The following is a 17262-nucleotide window of genomic DNA, read 5'->3' as shown; positions in this document are numbered from 1 at the left end:
CCCACCCCCCACCCCGGGGCTCCAGTGAACAGTGGGCAGGCCGTGTGCTCACGCGTCCTGCGAGACCCGGAAGGGGCACGGCGGCAGGACTAGGCGGGGCAGCTACGCGGGGTCCTCGCGCGCGTCCCACGTGGCCAGAGCAGAGCTGCACTCGGGGTTCGCGAGAAGCAGACGCGCTCCGCTTGCCAGCGTGTGGCCGCGCCTCCTCTCCGGCCATGGCAGCCACCGACGGAGTGCTCCTGCAGCTTTCCGCCGCCCCCGGGACGTCCTCCAGACCCCGCGCGGCCCAGGCGAGGCGGGTGAGTTCTGGGCGCCTGCAGGTCCGTAGGCACCGGGCGGGGCCCGGCCCGCGCGCGGCAAGGGGACCGCCGCGGCTTTGCCTCGCGGGTTCGGAATTATCTACAGAGTTTGGGGGTGGGGTGGGGGGGTCAGACTTCTGGCAGCTTGTGGAGGTGTCGCTGAGCAACACGTGTGGAAGACCAGAACCCAACTCCGCGGGGATGGTCTTGGAGGGGCGAGAGCTAGCTGGGGCTCTACTTGGAGGACTTGGAAGGAAGGGACTGGAGGCTGGCGCCCATGGAAGTTAGAAGTGACGCGAAGGCCTGAGTCTTAGCGCTGTCACCACCCACATCTCTCAGCCACCGTTTTCTCGACTTCGGGGGTCGATTGTTTCAGGAATAAGGACTAGATTATAGAAGTTTATTCTGAGTGCCTTAAAAAATGCACAGATTTCATCCACGCACAAAGGAGGGACAAAAGAAAATAAGACTCAACTATAGGATTCTCTTACTAGGGAGGGGAAAGAAGTCTTAAACTTAGCCCAAGCCAGAGCTGAAAACTGGTTTCCGGGATGATAGACTTATCTCCTGGAAAAGGGGAGGGCTATAGGGCCGAAAATCTGTTGTAAAATCACGTTCCTTCGAACTCCAGGGAGGGTGCAGTCTCTTGCCAAGGCAGTTGTGTGTGTGTGTGTGTGTGTGTGTGTGTGTGTGTGTGTGTTTTCTGGAAAAAGCAACGGATAATTTTATTGAAAAGTTAATTGCCAAAGTTCATGCAGCCAGTCTGAATTCCTTGAGTTCTTACAAACTATCACCCAGTGTCTGGAGTCGTTTTGGTGATTTGATTTTGTACTTTATTTTACTTGCTTATTTAGTTACTTTAACAAGCTTTGGGATTTAGAGGCTTGGGCGGAAGTTTTCAGCTAGCCAACCGTGGGGCCCCATCCCTGTGGGAGGGGGAGGGAAAGTACGGAAGAGCCACTGCATGCCTGGGGTTTGCGTAGGACAGGCCTGGGACCAGACGCCGGCCTGGCGCCACGCTAGCTCTGTGACCTGGGAGAGGTTGCCTCACTGCTGACCCTTACATAGGCCCTAACATGAGAACAGTTTCTACTTCGCGTGCGTTTATTATGACGATTAAAAGAGATAATAAACATAAAGACTAAATTTTTCTGACACTCGCTAAATGCTAATAAAAAATACTGTATTTTGCCGTGTGTAATGCTCTCCCATGTATAATGTGCACCCATGTTTTTGGCCCAAACTTTCAGGGGGAAAAATCTTTGGTTTTAATTTTTTTAATTCCATTTTTATTTATATTTAGATACTTGTTTTTTGTATTATAAAGGAACTTTAGCATTTACTTTCGGACATATTATGAACATATCTCAGGGTTTATTTTTGAGCATAATTAAAAACATTTATATAGATACGGAATTAGCACTACACACATATAAGGCACACCCTTATTTTTCCCTCAAAAATTTGGGCAAAAAATGTGCATATCCGCTGTAAAATGTGGCGTGTGGCTCTTCACTGCATTCCGTGTGGTAGAGTTGCTGCGTCGGGGGTTCCGTGGGCTGCGTGGGCCATTGCACTTCCCTGGTGGCAGACACAAAGGGAGAGTCGATTGGACCTTTGAGTGTAAACATAGGGTGTCTGGTTTGTGAGCATTTGAACTGCTGTGTGGAAGGGCGTTAATTAACAAGGTGAGGACAAGTGTCTGTAGTGGCCTGGTCTGCATCTGCATTTCCATTTGTGTCTTGAGTGAGGATTGCGGGTGTGCTGAACTTGGATGGGTAGCCAGTGTACTGGGTTTCAAAAGACTTCGATGGTCTAAGTTTTGCAGAATATGTTCTTAATATTAAGTTAATACAAATTTATTGTAGAAAATCTAGGAAGTTTTTTTTTAATACACGCTTAACTCTGGTTAACATTTTGGTGCATTTCCTTGTAGAAAACAACTCACAATAGGGACCCAGTTGGTCATGATGCTTTCTGACCAAGTGGGACACAGTTCGTGAGAGGCGTTACAGCATTATCGTCGGGGCTGTGGTGTCGATGACTGAGCAGAGCCTGGGCCCCTTGGCGATCTGGGGCTGGTGCGCACGTGTCCCACCAGTAGCATCCTCCAAAAGTGCGGTGACACCGGCATCTGTGTTGATAAATGAGACCATTCGTGCAAGCACGTAGCATGCTACTTACGTACTGAGTGTAAGAACTACTCGGTGTGTTTACTTGACGTCAGAGACGTAGCGTCTGGACTTCTGGGCCTAGCTGGGTCCCAGAGGTCACTGCCCCCCCCACCCCCCATTTTACAGGGTGGACGCCGAGACTTAGAAGTGACTTGCCGAATGTGCAGCCGTTTTTCGGTCGCTCTAGATCTGCACTTGCTCCTCTGTGCTCCCATTGCCACCTCATGAAGCCTTCCTGTCCCCTTGCCGTGGGCCGTGGCGGCCTTTCTCACTGTGTGTTCTCGTGGCCCTTTGTGCACACCTCTTCTACAGGGTGGGCATCAGTTTGGGTTTCTGGTTTTACCCTGTCCCTCTGCCACGAGCCTGTGGCTGCCTCAAGGGCTCGGCTGACTTTCCAGCTTGTACCGTCAGGACCCAGCCGCCAGGCAGCTGCTCAGTGGTCGGTGTTTTAAATGACTACGCAGTGGAACCTTGGTTCCCCAGCGTGATTCGTTCTGGAAGGCTGTTCACAAAGTGAATTGTTTGAAAACTTGATTCTCCTTTGTTGCCTGAGAGACACGTGCAGTCACGTGTCTGACAGGTATCAGTACGAAAGGATTGGTGGGTCAAGATTGGAAGTTTGTTAGACAGCCAGGATGTTTTTACTGTGACCAGTGTGGTGGAGAACCAAGTTGTTGGAGACGGGAGGCCATTGAGAACTGAGGGTGGACTGTCCGGGGGGGGGGGGGGGGGCAGGGGACTGACGAGCAGGAGGGAAGTGTCCCCACTGTGGAAAGGAATGACCCCACTGTGTGTGATTAGTTCCCCAACAAGCATTTACTGAGCACTTGCTTTGTGTGAGACGCGGCCCAATGCAGGGGATGGCTGGGCGGAGAGAGGAGGTCAGGGAAGGCTCTTCTGAGGCCCAGGCAGCCTGGGTCTGGAGGGTCAGGACGAGGCACCGAGCCAGAGGGAGGGTGGGAGGCGTGGTGTGGGAGCAGCCTGTGAAGAGGCCCTGGGGAAGGAGGGAGAGTGTATGAGCCCGGAGATTAAGGACAACTAGGACAGCAGAGGGTCCAGCTGAGACCAGTGAGGTGGGAAGAGTCAGATTCTAGAGGGCTTTGTAGGTCAAATTTCAGAATTTTGATTTAGCCTGGTGGCCACACGAAGCCTTATTTCATACTGTGCTTGACTCTGAACAGTCGCTTTTAGAGAGAAATGTTGTCACAGAGTAAAGAGTGAGCCGGACGGTGTGAGGCCTGAGGTCTGTGTCCTGGGTGGAGTGTTGGGCCCGAGGAGGAGAGGGATCGTGAAGTGCGAAGGAAAGTTGGGCACGGAGGAGGCTTGTTCCGCGTGGCTGCAGAAAGTAAACCTCAGGCTCCCAGGTAGACGTTCAAGGTGGCAGACCCTGCCTGAATGTCTGAAACAGTTTCTACAGCTCTCGAATTTGGTCAGCCTTGGGGGACAGAGAATAGGAAGAGGAGGTGGTGGGCAGCAACATCTGGGCTGCCCGTGTGGGAAGCCTGTGTGGGGTGGGCGGGGCCTCACGCCTGTCTGCTCCCAGCCTCCGTGCTTCTGGGGGCAAAATCTGCGCAGTTCACTCTGCCGTGCAGACAGATAAGTCCACAGACCTGAAACTTGACTTCATGTCTCGCTTTAATCTGAAAATTCATGGACTTGGAACTTTGTAAAAGTATACTTGTAAAAAGAAGTAGGTCAGTACTTAGATTCATACTAAATACTGGAGGTTGTGTTTATTGGATTCCTCAGATACAGAAGATCTCACGGCTGCCGGGAGCAAAGAACCGCTGTTCCTGGCAGGTCAGCCTGAAGCTGGCCGTCCTGGCTGGAGCAGGCCGGCGTGTGCACGAAAGCTCCGTTTCATGATAAGAGGAAAAGAACGTATATGTTCCCAGAGAAACCCAGACTCCAGAATAACAAGCACTGTCTACTCACAGGATGTTTTTATTTTCCGGTGTAAATTAGAAAAGAGGGCCAAAGAAAATAGAGGAATGGCATGTTTCTTCTCCTGGGGGGAGTTTTGGCAGTGCGTGCTTAACCACGTTCGTGTTGTGGAGATAAGAAACGACAGGCAGGAAAACACCTGGCGCTGTAGCCTGAAGTCAGCTATCAGGTGGGGAATCGGAAGGCCAGCAGGGTTGGAAATAATGGCGGCAGAAGTGATGGATGGAGCGGGGTTCTCATTTGGAATGGAAACGGCAGGCAGGGATCGTTTCCTGGATCCGAGGGAGCATCCTGAGGGGAGAATGACAGAGATCCCCGAACTTGGGTGGGGCGGTGCTGAAGGTTTCTGCTTCCTGGGTGTGAGCTGGGACTGGGGGTCACATGTCCCACATGTATTCACCCCCTGGCTTGGTCAAGGGGGAGGACAGATTCCTTGTCCCGCCCCCATTCTCATGTAAATGTTCCTGGCGGTACACGCTGACTTAGTGCACACACGTCACAGGTTGGCCTCTCTCTTCTGTTAAGAGACTCGTTTGTTAACATTCAGCCCCAGAACGTTTCTCCCTGTGTGACCCCCGCCCTCGTCTTGGTGGAGTTTACAGTTATGGATGGTGAGGTCTAGCAGATGAGTGAGCTAAGCTTTTGTGGGTGTTCTGGTTTTTCTTTTTTCACTGTTGGAGGAAGAAAAACTGAATCAAGGAGTCTGCTTGCAGACCAGCCGTAAACTGTTGCTTGACATGTGGGGCGTAATGAGCTCGGCGGGGAGGGTGCAGTTCCAGGGCAGTCAGGCTTCACTGAGGTCCGTCTTCATGGACTGATGCGTCTTTTGCTGCTCTTTCCTTTGGGGGTCGTTGCAGCAAGCACAGGCCACGAAAAGGAAACGCCAGGCATCCAGGCAGGCTCCCCCAGCGAAGCGGAGGAGTGAGGCGTCCTCTCTCCCAGCCAAGAAAACTGCTGCTAAAGAAACACCAAGGACTTTGAAGGGAAAGGCAAAGAAGGTGTTTTCGCCAAAGAAGTCTTCAGCCAGTTCGAGTGGTAGAAACCAGGAGCAGAAGCCGGGCGTTAAGACTTCATCGTTGTTCAAAAACAACCCTGAGATTCCCCAGCTCCGCAGGTATGCCCAGGTGCAGGCGCGCTTCAGGAGTAGAAGGAGCTAAGCGTACTCTGCCGCCTTCTTGGTGCATTGGAACTGATGCCAGGTTTTGTTCATCATTTGCAGACCCCTAGTCAAGCAGATGCAAGAAAACGTGTTTTCTTCAGAAGCTTTTGATGAGTTGGACCTCCACCCGCATTTGGTGAGTATGCCCATCTGCGGTTTGTGTCGTCGAGGGCCGTGCACGCTCACCCATTCGGGGTCTGAAAAGGCAGTTCTAGGGAGAAAAATGGGAGCGTGGTGGTTTCTGCTCCAGTGTACCCGCCCAAACTCAGATCCATAAGACGCTCTCTGGGGACGATCCCACGGAGCTCATGGTGCTGGGTCCCCACCCCCACCCTTGCCCCTCTGTGGAAAGAACGTGAGCCTCTCCCCACCCAGTTCAGTTCAGGACTAGGATCCACTTAGCGGGCTTTCAGTCGGCTGTGTCATTGCCAGCAGATGTGACGGAAGCTCTTCTGGTGGCAGGTGTCATAGTGACAGCAGGAGGGAACTGAGCTGCCTCTTGCTGTCAAGAGATGTCTGTAGTTACAAAGATTTGAAGGGATAAGACTATTTTAACGTGTATTTTCTGCAAACAAGTGGACATTTTTCTTTAACCACGAGTGAGTTTCTGGGCCTATTTACGAGTAAGATGAGGGATTTCCTTTGCTCTAGTGGTCGTGGGCGCCCTCCCTCTCTCCGGGCGGGCTACACGAGCCTGTGGTGAGCACGGCTTCTCAGCCCTGGTGCCGGGGACGCTTTGGGATGGCCCCTTGTTGCAGGGTGTGGAGCAGCATCCCGAGACCCGATGCACTCGTTGACAGTAGCCAGCCCTCCCACACTGTGACGGCCGGAGCTTGTCCCCCGGTGGCTGTGTTGGGCAATCCAGGTCTCAGACCCAGCTGAGAGCTGTTGGGGGGGTCCGAGTGATCAGTTCTCCCCTGTGGGGGCTGTTGGCACCAAATACATCTATTCCAGAAAAGTGACGCCGAATAGCATTCACGTTCCTCGTCTTCTCTTTCAGATTTCCACAATTAATGCGGTCTTGAACATATGTCATATGACCAGGTAAGAGGTCCGGGCCAGTCCTGGTTCTTTCTAGGACTGAAGTGGGTAAAAGCATACGAGATCTGAATTGCCTGTGGCGGATGGAGCCAAGCTGAATGTTGATGGTAGGGAGCGGTGAGCAGTGCCAGGCGATCGCCCGTCAAGGGCTTCACGCGCCCTCAGCCGCTCGCTCCCCCGCCCCCAGCTTCCGGTGGGGAGACTGGTCCCGTGTAGCGCTCTCTCGGGGGCCGGCTGTTCGAGGTCTCTGTGCGGAGGCCGGTCCCCCTGGGATCTCACAGTGGCCGAGCTTCCTTGGAAGGCTCCATTCCAGACACGGACTCCCCGCGCCATTTCTTAGTGGTGAGGGTCAGCAGGAGTGAATACTTGGAGTAAAAATACAAATACCGAAGAACAGAGCAAGCCCCCCTTACCGTGTCTTTGTTCAGTTCTGTCACCCAGGCTTCGGTGATTTCTGTCCCTCCTTTGTTGTTGGGTTTTGCATGCACACGTAGACACACGCTCCAGCACGCCCCTCCAGGGACCCGTGGTTTTCTGGAGAGGGAGCATCAGTCCTGGCTCCCTAGGGGGCTCCCAGCTGCCTTTTACTCTTCTGCTTGGGAAGCTCCCGGAATGTTTGTGCAGCGTTTCCTGTTCCCTCTTATGGACGGCAAGAGAGAGTCACGTGCTTTCGCCATCGTTCCAGGTGGTCGTTAGGCCTGTCCAGTCTTTGTTTATAATGAGTGGAGTGGAGTGGCCAATCTCGGGTTTGCCTCAATATTTCCAGCGACGTCCCCGGACTTTAACTGAGGTTTTATTCTTGGTCGTCAGAAGTTTCTCCCCATCTTCCCTGGCGTGTTTAGGCAACTTCTGAGGGGGCAGTTGGTAGACCGAAGCATGGGGCCATCGTCCTCTGTGCCTGCCTGTACACGCGAGTGTGTGCCGTGTTACAGATAACCATTTGTGTGTTCTCTCCCGTGTGTGGCCCTAGCGTTCAGAAGCAGAGCATCCCCGTGTTGCTGGAAGGCAGAGATGCTCTCGTGAGATCCCAGACGGGCTCAGGTCAGTCGTCCCTGAGTTTCTGCGTTCCCACGCGTGGGGCCCAGGCCATGGCTGTGCAGCAGGCCCTGTAGTAAGGTGGCTGTTCTAGGGGGAGAGGCCTTGCTTTTCAGAGAGCCCTGACCTGGTTCACATGGGAACAGGAAGGGGGCCACAGGAGGAGCCACGGGCAGGAACCATCTGGAAGAAGTCGGGTTCTGTTCTCCTTCCTTGGAACCCATCTCGGGGACATCCACGGCGATGAACATTTTCCGGGTGCTAACGCCAGTCCTGACATGAGCACATGCCACTCGGATGCCCGTCACTTGCTCCGGCATGGGACCCCGAGCAGCTTGCCGTGCTCTTCTGGCCCTTGTGTGCCCCCCGGTCTCACAATGCAACCCCCGTACCTCCCCCAGCTTCCACTCGGGGCTGGGGCTGGGGCTCAGACAGCTCCTCCCCACAGTAGCGCCACCGAGCTCTTTGTCACCTTGACCCCCGTGCTCCTCTGAGAGGTCAGGACCCATCAGGGGAGGACTTGTTGCCCTGGAGACAGCCCCCAGGTGGCCCTGTGGTGTAGCTTAGGGCGTGTGTCCCTGTTAGAGGGAGGAGTGGCAGGAGCTGCTGGTCTTGTAGAGGTGGGGCTGAGGGACGAGGTGGCAGACTGCGAGCTGTGTCCCGCCCGTCCTGGGCGTGGGCCTGCCCTGCCCTTCCCCAGATTGAGTGCCGCCCACAGGAGCTGCTTTCCCCCACTGTCACCCACAGGGGCTCTGCCTTTACTTACTTTTGTACTTTTTTAAAAGGTAAAACTCTTGCCTATTGCATCCCGGTGGTCCAGTCCCTTCAAGCAATGAAAACAAAAATACAGGTGAGTGTCCAGTGTGGGTTTCCGCTGTCCGTTAGTGTGTGAGAGACCATCCACCTGAAGCCCAGCAGTAACCTTGGGACCGAAAGAAGCCGCTGCACAGGTGCGCTGCCTCTGCAGGCGGGCCCGGGGCACAGCAGGAGGAGCGCATTTCACTGCCGTCACAGTGGGTCTGACGGCACTGCGCGTCCGCCTTGGTGCCAGGTGCTTTGCCTGTGTGCTCTTCTCAAATCTGTAACCGCCTTGGTGCTGCAGAGTTGGTGGCGCCACTGTTGCCCCAGGCTTTCCCAAAAAGTGGGGGTTGGGGAAGTGCAGTAGCCTGGCCAGATGGGTGGTGAGCGCCACCACATCGCTGAGGAAGGCGGCCCCTCGTGAAGCACAGATGTCGGACTAAGCTCCCAGTTAGCGAGTTTGACAGCGGTGCCACACGGTACACGCATTTCTAGAACTTAGCTTTAGTCGTGAAACACGCAGTTGGCCCCCAGCCTCTTTGTGTCCCTGGGGGGCCAGTTGCCCGCCCCGCTCCATCCCGCAGGTGTCACCTCTGAGCCCGGCCCAGAGTCCCCAGATGCATCCTCGTCAGTCTTGGGAGGCAATGGCGAGGTCAGAACAGGGAGTGAGGCGGCCCCCAAACAGGTGCGAAGAGCTCATTGGCTCCCTTTGCCTCTGTTTGGACAAACAGAATCAGCCGTGTATCGAGCCTCTCTGGTAATGTCAGGGCCAAAATACGTAATGAGAGTGTTGGGTTAGAGCCCATGAACTAAAACAAGTATCCACGGGTCCAAACTGGTAAGTGGAAATTACTGAGTACGGGGGAAGGGAGAGCCCTTTCTCGTGGCAAAATTCTGAAGGACGGACATAGAGCGAGTGATGGAAGCGGAACATCGATGTCTGACAGATGCGAACACGCAGGGGGGGCCACAGACAAGGGCTGCCACAGGCTGGGCCGCGGGCGCAGCCGTGCGGTGACGTGGGGTGTCGGCATGGCTCCCGAGCGTCTCCCCTCGAAGCACTCCTCGTCACACGGGGAAGCAGCGGGAAGCCGGGCTGTCCTGTCCTACCTAGCCGGTCAGGGGCAGCGCCCCCAGAGCGGGTGTCCTCCCGTGTCTCCTGCGAGTCTCATGGAGGACACAGCTCCACCTACATGGTTTTCCTGCCCAAAGCGCATACGTAGCCTGAGTTTAATCCCGAGCAAACATCAGACACACCAAACCGAGGGGCACTCTACGGAGCAACTGGCCAGTACTTTCCAAAACTGTCAAAAAACTGTCAAGGTCGCAGGGGACCAGGAGATGCCGAGGGACTTCCCAGGTGAAGGGACAGCGGAGAGGCGCCAGAGCCGTGCAGCACGCGGTCCTGCGCTGGGGCCCAGTCCGCGCAAGGGCCTGCTGGGCCTGCGGGCTGGTGGCTGGTGTTTGATCGGCGCTGGCTTCCCGGGGCTGACCCTTGTCCTGTGGTTTCGAGAATCAGAGCCATATAAGGAAGCCGGGGGGAGCACCGAGGGCAGTTCTTCGTGCTGGTCGTAAAATTTTTTTGTAAGTCTAAATTATTTCAGAATGAGTAAGTTCACATTTTATTTAAACTTCATATAAGTAATTTTAATTCAATAAAACAAATCCTGCACAGTGATCCAAAAGATAGAACCTTTTAGAGCCACACCAAAGTGGTATTTTTTCCGGTTATTTGTGAACTTGTGTTCTTGTCCTGTGAACTCAGGAAAGGCAGGGGACAAACCTGCACGTGCAGTGCCGCACCAGCCTCGTCAGTGCTGATAATCAGTACGTGTGTCTTAACGTGAAAGGTGAGAAAGATTCTTGTCAAACCATCAACGCTGGGTTTCTCTGAAGTGGACCTGTGAGGATTTTATTTCCTGCAGGGGCTGACCTTTCCTCCCCACTGGCCCTTGCAGAGACACAGCCTCTGCACAGGGCTTCCTCAGCCGTGTACTTGGGACACAGAGGGGAAACAGTACCTCAGCAATGTGGGGCGGGGGGGACTCACCCACTTAGAGACTCCAGGAGAAGTTGCTAGTAGGTTCTAGTTCATTCCGGGCTGGGGAGCTGGGAGCATTTAAGCTGCAGTGGGTCCTGCAGTCCTAGCCCACCTGTCCTGTAGTGTAGCTGGTGACCTGAGGACAGGAGGGATGGGACCACACTCTGAACAGAGCCCAAGTGTGATGTGAGGCAGACCCCCTCAGCCCTCTGTGCCTTTCTCCTGTGGGGAGGAGGAAGCCAGCGGGGCGCCTGAGGCTTGGGTCACAAAGGGCATCTAGCGACTAGTAGGCCTGCTCGGTGTCAGCTGTCAAGTCTGCGACACACCCGTGTGGCCGGTGTGAAAGACAGCGATTTGATTCACTGATAGGGCCGTTAACAAGCCAGGTCGTTGTTTTCCTGTGCTCGAATGTCTTTTAACGTCGGTCACAGCCCATTCTATTCGAGAGTGAAATATTCTGTAGAAAGAGTTTTCCGAGTGCTAGTTTGACTCACTTATTTCAAGTAGTCGTCAGTAGAGGTCCGTGGAGTTCATTGTGAAATGGTTTGGCCTGTAAAACCACGCGTGGAGGCAGCGGCAAACCCAAGGCCCCCAGCAGAGTCTAAAATGACTGGGTGGAAGGGGTGGGCCTCCCTGCTGTGTTTTCGCTCTTCCAGTTACTTCAGCTCTGATTTTTTCTTAACATCATGTCCATCCCCTCCACTCACTGCTGCCCTGCGAGGAATTGGTTTTTATTTCTTCCTGTCTGGGCGGCAGCCGCATTTCAGAGACCCCGAAATGCCAGGGTCTCCTGACATTGCACTGCGGCCCACTGACGCCGGCATGCTAACCTGTTCACTGCTCCTTGCCTAGGCCTCTGCGTGGCCTCGCCACGCTGGTGGCGAGCACAGATGGCTCTGGTTTGAATTCCAGGTCCTTCTCTCCGTGCGGGCAAATGTCTCTGATGCAGAACATGAAGACCGTGCTCGTGAGGGAGCTTGCTGCTGGGCCTGCCCCTCGCCTCCCCGCCCACCGCGTCTGTCTGCGAGCACTTGGGAGGGGCGGGCACCTTGGTGTCAGGGCCTTCCCCAGACACGTTCTTCTGTGCTGTCCCTGCCGTCCTGCTGCTGTGATTTTCAGATAGAGGGCACGTGGTAAAAATTTTAACAGGACCAGAAGTACATCGTGAAGAGCACGTCCTTCTACCCCCTGCCTGCCCCGAGTGTGGCATTCCTGTTGAGATGCAGTAGTCCTTGTCACCAGTCTCTTGTCTGTCCTCCCAGGGGGGTTCTGTTCATAGGAAGCAGATATGAATATGTATAGGTCCTCTTGCCCCTTTAATTGAAGTTTTTATTTCTCTGTTTGATACACAAACGATCCCTGCTGTGCATGGTGCCAGGGGCCCTGCCTTTGTTCACCTAACGTGTTTTGAGGACAGTTGCTCTCCCCTGTGTTTAAAGGGCTGCCTGGCCCTGGCGGCCCTGGCGGCCCTGGCAGCCCTGGCTCAGTGGGTTGGGCGTCCGTCCCGCAAAGCAAAAGGTTGCCAGTTTGACCCTTGGTCAGGGCCCATGGCAGGGTTTCAGGTTCGATCCCGGACAGGGCACGATGTTTCCCCCTTGCATCCCCTCTTCCCTCTCCTCCCTCCTTTGCCCCCTCTCTAAAAGTAAATAAAATCTTTTTTAGAAAAGGAATAGAGGGCTGCCTAGTGTCCCGCCATGTGTAGGTACAGTAAATTACTGAGCCTTCCCCGTGTTGGTGGGGTTTACAATTTGGTCAGTGTTTTGTTGCAAACCGGGGCTATATAAACATTCTACATTCTGGAAAATACAACTTAATCACACACACACAAGGCATCTCTTAGAGAAAGTCCTATAAGTGGAATTTGCCTTTTTTGATAGATAACATCAAAGTCGACCTTTTAAGGAGTTAGAGCAGGTTGCGTTCTCACCAGCAGCGTGCAGGTGCAGGGCTCCCTGCTTGCTCCTGCCGCGGTCGGCGCCCCGCTGCCCGGTCGTGCCCGTCCGGTAGGGAGGGCACCGAATTGCAGTGCCCGCCCGACTTGCTCTTAGGAGGAAAGGTGAATGTCTTTCCCACGTGTAAAAGCTGCAGTTTGAGTTCTTCCTTCCGTAAACTAGCTGCTTCTGCCCCCCCCCCCCCCCCGAGCTGTCGGTGGTTCCATTCTCCGTTTGCAGTGGAGTGTGGGCCCTCCGCCCAGGGCAGGGACGCCGGCCCTTCTGTATGAGGCACAGGTTTCCGTGTTGTCGTGTAACTCTTGGTCTTGCTTCATCCCGCAGTCTAAGACTTCTGTGTGATAAAATGTACTGGTGCTTTACTGTTTCTGAGTTCTATGTCATCTATAAAAAGGTCAGCCTAATTCCAACTTAATTTTTTCTAAAATGACCTTTGAATAAGCCATTTCCCTGATATAAAATGCTCCTTATCTTACTTCCTAAACTTTTCTCTGAATTTGATTCTGTTTTAGACTGTACTTGCTACTGTAATCTCTTATGTGCCAGTATCAATTTTTAAAAACTACCGTTGATTTAAATTGTTTTGGCATCTGATGTTTTTCAAGAGTGTCTTATTTTAGCACATTTACTTTCCCATATGAACTTTGAAGTCATCTTGTGTAATTACATATTATTTTATATGCATATATATGCACATACTCACTTTGTTAAAATTGCATTACATTTGATTTGGTTAGGGAGAATTAGCTTATATGTACTACTATCCAAAAACAGGAAACATCTGTCCACTTACTCAAGTTTTATTTTATGTTCCTCAGAGTTATTTTAAAATTCTCATGTGGATTTTGTACATTTGGTGCTTTTAGGTTTTATACATTTTTAAAGTTTATTCTTACTCATTTTAAAAAAGATCTATTTATCTATTTTTAGAAGGTAAGAAAGGGAGAGAAGCATCCGTTGGTTGCCTTTTGAAAACCTTCTTCCGGGGACCTGGCCTGTAACTCAGGCATGTGCCCTGGCCAGGAGTCGAACCGACGACTCTTGGGTTCACAGGCCGGTGCTCAATCCACTGAGCCACACTAGCCAGGGCTGTTCTTACCCTCTTTGTTACAGTTATAAGTGTGGTTTTTTCCTTTGTATTTTCTCACTTTCTACATTATGGAAAGCAGTTGAGTTTTATATATTCATTTTGCATTCAGTTAATAGTCTTTTTTGTAATAGACCTTCACGTGGTTTTTTTAAAGTATTTTGTTTTAGGATAAAATATCTGCTAATGATGACAGTTTGACCTCCTGGTTTTCAGACTTACACACATTCCTTTCTCTTGTCTGACTGCATGGGCCAGAACCTCGGAACGGTGTTCTTGTCCCTTCAACGAGACTGACTGCTTGTGACACTTCACCAGGGGCCACCATCAAGTCCTGCCGTTGGGACTCCTGTGCCCTTCCTTCACTCACAGTGTTTCCTCTCTCCTCTGCCCACAGCGCAGCGACGGCCCCTACGCTCTGGTGCTTGTGCCGACGAGGGAGGTAAGCAGTCCATGCTCGGGGCGGGCCGTGGGCAGGTGTTTTCAGGGGGGTCCTGCTGGGTTTGTTACGCGGCGTTACCAGTATTTTTCTCTCAAGCGCACAAACCACCACGGTGCCTTTTCCTTTGCCTGGGAACCACCCTTCTGGCTCCTGATGAGAAAATGGCAAGTGCTCTTTCAGAGTCGTGGGTCAGGTTTCCTGTTACCCCAAAACGAACCACGCTGCAGATGTCTGTCCTTTCAGAAGAAATTTAAATAGTCACATTTTTGTACTCCCTCCCCAACTGAATTCAAAAATAAAAGCAATTGACTCTGAAAATGAACTTTTTTTTTTAAAGAAGCTACTGTATCAAAAAATGTTCCTAAGAGTTAAGCTCCTGGTAGTTTTCCTCTTTCTCCCATCCAAGTACTAACCAGGCCCGACCCTGCTTAGCTTCCGAGATCAGACGAGATCGGGCGCGTTCAGGGTGGTATGGTCGTAGACTAGTTTTCCTCTTTCTTGGTAGGAACCTTATCAGGTGTATTTTACTGGCCAGAGAGGCAGCTTCAGACCAGAGTCCTCCGCCTCCCCCAGACGCTAGCTTCCCTGCGGGGCCCGCCCGCTCAGTCCCTTGAAGAGGCCAGCCAGGCTCTCACAGCAGCCACTCGGCCCCATCCCCATGCGGCCGCGTCCTGATGAGTTGTGCATGCCGAGCGCACGGGAGCCGTGTGCGCGTGTCCTTGGGTGGAGGTGTTGTGGAGAGGGTTTTTGGTGGCGGTTAACGGGCGAGCCCACATTTCTCTCGTTTCCTGTGGGCTTGCTGGTTTCGTTCCTCTCAGCCGGCAGCTGCTGCTCTCCCAGCACGTCCCTGGGTGTCGTCATGTCACCTTTATCGTTCCGAAGGCAGACCTGGTCCATCGCTGTTCTGGTGTCCTGGTCTGCCTACAGTCGCTACCGCTCTCCTCCCAAAGGGAGCCGGGTTCACTGGGCTCCCGTTCTCTCGTCTCGGCGGCGCTCGTGGGAGTCTGAGCCAGCAGGGGGAGCACAGCGCACGGTTTGGGTCCGTCCGAGGAGTGGATGCCACTCCTCGCCCACGTTCTGCACACACTGACTTGTGTGCGGAAAATCTCGGACTTGAGGTCCAAGTTTGGATCCTAATCACTTTACACGGTCAACATTTAACACAAAAGGAAGACAAGGTCTTGCTCATTCTAACTTTCTAATATTTGCAGCTGGCTTTGCAAAGTTTCGACACTTTCCAGAAACTGCTCAAGGTAAGGCCTGCTGGGAATTCAGTTTCATCTTTTTTCTGTGACTTTCTGAGGAAAGAGAAATATACTATAGTTTTCTCTTTATTGTCAAAGAGCTAGGAATTGTTCTAATTTTCCTTTTCTCCCTGGATGTCTCTGCTCTTCCCAAGCATAGTCTGTAGGCTTTTACTGATGTGAACCCCAGTAGCTACCTGTTCTTAGTTTAGAAGATTGCTGGTGTTTCCTGGTGCTTAAAGTTTCATCTGCTTGTCATAGTCACCAGCGAGTCCCACACAGATGTCCACCATCAGAGTCTAGGGCAGAGCAGCCGGCAGCGCTGCAGGTGGCGTTTAAGGAGGGAGGGCAGCTGCAGAGCCGAAGCCGGCCGGCCAGCCAGCGAGCTCGAGACGCGGTCCCTCCCTCCCGTCATCGGGGTGGGGAGCAGGGCAGGTGGTGCTTGTCCGTCTTAACCGAGGACAAGGAGGGAAAGGCAGCAGACTGTTTGACTCAGGCTCCTTGGACAAAGGCGGAGAAGCTCCTTGAGTCGTTTCAAGAGCTTTCATTTCTGCCTCTGGGTTGGAAGGTGGTCACACGGCCCTCATGCAGGTTCTTGCTGTTGGTGGCCTGGGGGTGGCTGTGCCTGAGAGTCCCATCTGCATAGCGACACCTCGTGTAGTGGAGGCCTGAGGCCCCTCCCGGCTTCTGTGAGGACAGGCCCAGAGGCAGTCTGCACGCATGTAGCACGGGGGCTCGTGCTAACGCTGGTCTGATGTCTCTCTAGCCATTTACCTGGATTGTGCCTGGAGTGCTCATGGGCGGAGAGAAGAGGAAGTCCGAAAAGGCCAGGTATGGGGAGGTTTGTCTGTCCGCCCCTGCTGACACTGTCCTGCCTCCCTGTGCAGTACCACCTGGTCCCTCTAAACCTGCAGAGAGCCCTGCCTTAGACTGGGCCTGTGCCGTGTGCAGGGCGCAGTGAGGCATTGGGGAGCGGGGAGCCGTCCCCTCTAGCCAGAGCTGTTGTTAAAATACGGGTGAACCTACAGGGGGCTCTCTTCTGATGTGCTCATGACCTTCTTAAGTCCTCCCTGCCCCGCAGGCCCCCTTGTTTGGTGTGTCCCCTTGGCTCCCTTTTGGGAATAATTCACAGTTTGGGGGTGTGTTGGTTTTTTTTCATAAAAACGAGCATAAGCTTACATAATGCTTCACACCTTGCTTCTTATACCGCAGAACCTGGATTCCTAATTCTATGATGGCACTGGTAAGGGGTGTCAGGAGAAAATGCTTGCAACAAGTCAATTCCCAGTCACTTGCACTCTCTTTAAAAACGTTTTGTATTGCACTGTAGAGCAGTGCTGAGGAGTAACCTGCAGCCATGTGCATAGTTCCTTAATAAGAAGTAGATTTTAAAGTTGGAACCTGGATTCAGCTGTGAACCACAAGGGCAGCAAACAGTGGTACGCCCCACGAAGGGGAAGTTTCCTTTTTTTCAATTTACAAAGCCTGGTGGCAGCTCATCCAACACTGACATGTACCCCAGTGTCAGGACCCACGCTCCCACTGTCTCTTCGTGTCACTCAGTGAGGCTTCCGCTTTCAAGGTTACCATGTAGTACCGACCCAGCGGAGATGTCTAGTCCCCTGCAGCAGGAGCAATCCTGTGTCCTCCCCCGGAGGAACTGGTGGGGTTTCCCTGTTCTCTTTATCCTTTTTTAGGACACAGGCTTGTGGTCACACTTGACTGCAAGGGAAGCTAGAAAATTTGCTGAGCTGAAAAATGGAGCCTTTTATTACCACGGAATAACTGGGATAAAGGATGTTAGGGGCTCATAAACTAAACTTCATTCCCCTAGCCTGCAGGGCAAAACGGAGCCCATGCGTGGAAGTTACAACAAGGATTCAGTGTAAGGGAAAATATCCTGGGGTAGCTGGTGCAGGCGAGAGGTTGCCTGTTGAAGCCTCCAGGCTGGGCGACCACGGAGCTGAAAATGCTGGGAAGGATCTGTGGGCCTGGTAACGGGCATCGCTTACACGGTCAAGATTCTTGTCAAAGTGGTTTTGCGATTTT

General features: G+C 53.0%; 1 protein-coding gene across 1 annotated transcript in view; it reads left to right on the top strand.

The window, feature by feature from the left end:
- The first annotated feature begins 90 nt into the window (after window positions 1-90).
- DDX31 (DEAD-box helicase 31) overlaps window positions 91-17262 on the top strand; it is a 65195-nt gene continuing 48023 nt past the window's right edge. Inside the window, exons 1-9 of the mRNA XM_037036430.1 lie at window positions 91-299; window positions 5275-5531; window positions 5637-5712; window positions 6577-6620; window positions 7588-7658; window positions 8438-8502; window positions 13925-13969; window positions 15181-15222; window positions 15980-16044. Of these exons, the coding sequence (XP_036892325.1) occupies window positions 216-299; window positions 5275-5531; window positions 5637-5712; window positions 6577-6620; window positions 7588-7658; window positions 8438-8502; window positions 13925-13969; window positions 15181-15222; window positions 15980-16044 (749 nt within the window). The 5' untranslated portion in view covers window positions 91-215. The remainder of the gene's footprint in view (window positions 300-5274; window positions 5532-5636; window positions 5713-6576; window positions 6621-7587; window positions 7659-8437; window positions 8503-13924; window positions 13970-15180; window positions 15223-15979; window positions 16045-17262) is intronic.

Source organism: Sturnira hondurensis, unplaced genomic scaffold (genome assembly GCF_014824575.4).
Source record: "Sturnira hondurensis isolate 20B ecotype Veracruz unplaced genomic scaffold, ASM1482457v3 Scaffold0022908, whole genome shotgun sequence".
NCBI classification, from domain to species: Eukaryota; Metazoa; Chordata; class Mammalia; order Chiroptera; family Phyllostomidae; genus Sturnira; species Sturnira hondurensis.
The sequence above is the reverse complement of the archived record's forward strand: the minus strand, read 5'-3'. Positions and strand labels throughout refer to the sequence as shown.